This window comes from Egretta garzetta, unplaced genomic scaffold (assembly GCF_000687185.1).
Source record: "Egretta garzetta isolate BGI_Z169 unplaced genomic scaffold, ASM68718v1 scaffold96, whole genome shotgun sequence".
Taxonomy (NCBI): domain Eukaryota; kingdom Metazoa; phylum Chordata; class Aves; order Pelecaniformes; family Ardeidae; genus Egretta; species Egretta garzetta.
Genome location: NW_009259965.1, coordinates 448,725 through 451,467, shown reverse-complemented (window position 1 = coordinate 451,467; position 2,743 = coordinate 448,725). Strand labels below are relative to the sequence as shown.

The 2,743-nt window shown below is 56.2% G+C and overlaps 1 protein-coding gene across 1 annotated transcript in view; it reads left to right on the top strand.

Annotated features, from left to right (window-relative positions):
* Positions 1 to 2,101, top strand: part of GASK1A (golgi associated kinase 1A) — a 6,574-nt gene extending 4,473 nt beyond the window's left edge. Inside the window, exons 4-6 of the mRNA XM_009640195.1 lie at positions 813 to 935; positions 1,214 to 1,317; positions 1,891 to 2,101. Coding sequence (XP_009638490.1) covers positions 813 to 935; positions 1,214 to 1,317; positions 1,891 to 2,101 — 438 coding nt within the window. The remainder of the gene's footprint in view (positions 1 to 812; positions 936 to 1,213; positions 1,318 to 1,890) is intronic.
* The last annotated feature ends 642 nt before the right edge of the window (positions 2,102 to 2,743 follow it).

Sequence of the window (2,743 nt, the reverse complement as noted above, 5' to 3'; positions counted from 1 at the left end):
AGGGAGATTTATTTCTTTTCAAACTCCCTCACATCTCTGAAGGTGCGGGTGAAATACTGGAAGCTGCCAAGCAGCACTGGGGTTTCTGCAGGGATTTGGGGTGGGATGGGGGGGCTTGACTGACTCAACAACACAGAGCCTTAGCAGTGCCTCCAAATAATTAAACACAAATGTAGTTAAAACAAGTCACCGTGGCCTAACTTAAATGTCAGACATGCTTTGTATAACACAGATTGCTTTTTCCCTTGCTGATCTTTTTCCATTCTTCTTTCCATTGAGAGCTGCTTATGTTGCCAGTAGGGATGGATGAAAGGGTGTATATGAGCCGGGAGCCAGATGAAGCCATCATCCAGTGCACCAAGACTCAGCCCAAGAATAAAAAAAAAAATATCTCTTTTTAAGGTTTCAAAACCTAGGTTTCCTTGGGTGCTTTTGGTTTTTATTCTTTTTTTTACATTCATCACCGTGTATGTCTTCCCTTGGTTTCAGCTGGAAGCAACAACCCGTTCGCTCTGTGCAAATGGGGAGTGTGGAGGTACCAGGCACAGAAGGTGCCTGAGCTGCAGCAGGAAAGCCTGCCAGCATCACCTTTGTTGGCCTCTTCTCCAAGCCAAGGGGGTTTTGCAAGTCAGTTCAGCTTCTGAAAGCTTCCCTGCCTCTCCCTCACTCACCAGCATAGGCAGCTTTTCCATTTCGTGCCTCCTGAGGATCCTTAGAAAATTTTTATTTTCCTCTGAGCAAGAAAAGTTCACAACTGGACCTCCCCACCCCAGGCACCTGTCCCCACTAAGGTCCCCAAATGTCTCCCGCAGGTTCATGACCGCCTGGACCGCTACTGCTGCGGGTTTCAGCCCGATCCCTCCGAGCCCTGCGTGGAGGAAAGGCTCCATGAGAAGTGCCGAAACCCGTCAGAGCTGGTCCTGGTCCACATCCTGGTATGTCCCCCTGCTCCCCAAGGACTGCTCCAGGACTAAGGCGAAGGTGCCTGGGAGGCCCTTGCAGGGCTGGTGTTGCAGCAAGGGGGATGTAGGTCCCATGATTGTGGGGGGTCCGTGATGGGAGGTGTGCCTCAGCATGGAGGGACCTGGGCTTTGGCAGCTGACAGCCCCCAGGTGCTCTCAGGATTATTCAATACATTAAAAAAAACAGCCTCAACACCCAAACTGGTGACTCCCCAGGCTAAGTGAACTTCCCCCTCCCATCCCACCGGCAGGTCCGGAGGAGCGCGCCATCCCGCCTGGTGTTCATCGACAACGCGGGCAGGCCACAGCACCCTGAGGAGAAGCTCAACTTCAGGCTCCTGCAAGGCATAGACAGGTAGGAAGGGCGATGCCCACCCTCCTGGGGGCATGTCCTGGGCAAGGGCTGAGCTTGTGCATGCAGGATGGACACCAGCCCCACGTGCACACCTTTGTGCCTTCCCTGGCCGCCCCCCTCGGGCACCCCTGTGAAGCAGGGCCACCTCCCACCCCGGACAGGGCAGGTGGACGGGTTCGCATATCCATCACACGTGCCCCTGCCCTGAAACTGGCTCTTCATCCTGCTCCGGGTGGCTGACGGCCGTCTCCAAACCCTGTTTTTCCCTCTCTAATTGGCAGCTGCACCAAAATAATGAATAATCAAGTATTTCAGCACTTCTTCCATCACTGCACAGGCATTTGGCACACTATTGGCTCCTTGATTTGGAGCTCATTTGGATCCATTTCTGGTGGAGCTGTCCGGCACGCTCCCCGTGGGGCAGAGTTTTAAGCAGGAGGTGCCTCATCCCACGTTCATCTGGGTGGACATGCATTTCTTCTCCAAGCCCCAGCCCTGCAGCTGCCCTCCTCCCTGCTCGGCCTTCCCTGGGTAACGCCTTCCCTCCCTCTCTCTCCTGCTCCTCCGCTGCAGCTTCCCGGCGGCGGCGGTGGCCACGCTGCGCTCGGGCAGGTTGCAGAGCCTGATGCTGGCGTCGCTGCGCGTGGACCGGGAGCTCTGGGAGAGCCAGGGCGGCGCCGAGGGCCTGAGACCCCTGCTGCGGACCATCGACAGGCGGGCAGGCATCCTGCTGCGCTACATCCAGGAGCACAACCTGACGGTGTTCGGGGACTCGCCCTGCTGACCCGGCCTCCGGCCGGCATGGCACCCCTGCCTTGCAAATCCCGGTGGCCATGGGTGATGTGAGACTGTGTGCAGGTGTGTACCTCTCCAAAAGGTGCCCCCTCCCCCTTGTAGGATTGCCCTGGAAAAGGAGACAGGATCACAGGGAGTAGGAAAGAGGAGGAGGAGATGTCTCCTGAAATAACTTGCTTGAGAAGCAACGTTTATCAAGCGGCTGTCTCAGTGTGGATTTTCAAAGGGGGCGCATCCATGAGAATTTTTGGATGCCTTCACCCCTCACCCCCCTTGACAACTTTGAAAACTGGAGGCTTGGACTACTCAGCAGCCTATGGGGACCCTGGGAAGGGTTAAAGAAGCGATGAGAGGCACTGCTGAAGGCCGGGGGAAATCACTGACAGCCTTTTCATGGCTTGCACTGGGCTTTTTGATGATGCCTTTGCCATTTCCAAAACATTACAGGCAGAGAGGCCGGGCCAGCATGGGGGAAGGCGGAGGGGAGCTTTCTAAGTGGATTAAGCAGGGACAAGTCGCCTGAGCTGAGCTCCGTCTTACCCCCACAGAGGAGGTGATGTGGGCCTGGGAGCGGGTGTAAATCACTGCCCAAAGCCAGGGCCAGGCAGGACCTGGCAGTGGCTGGCGCTAT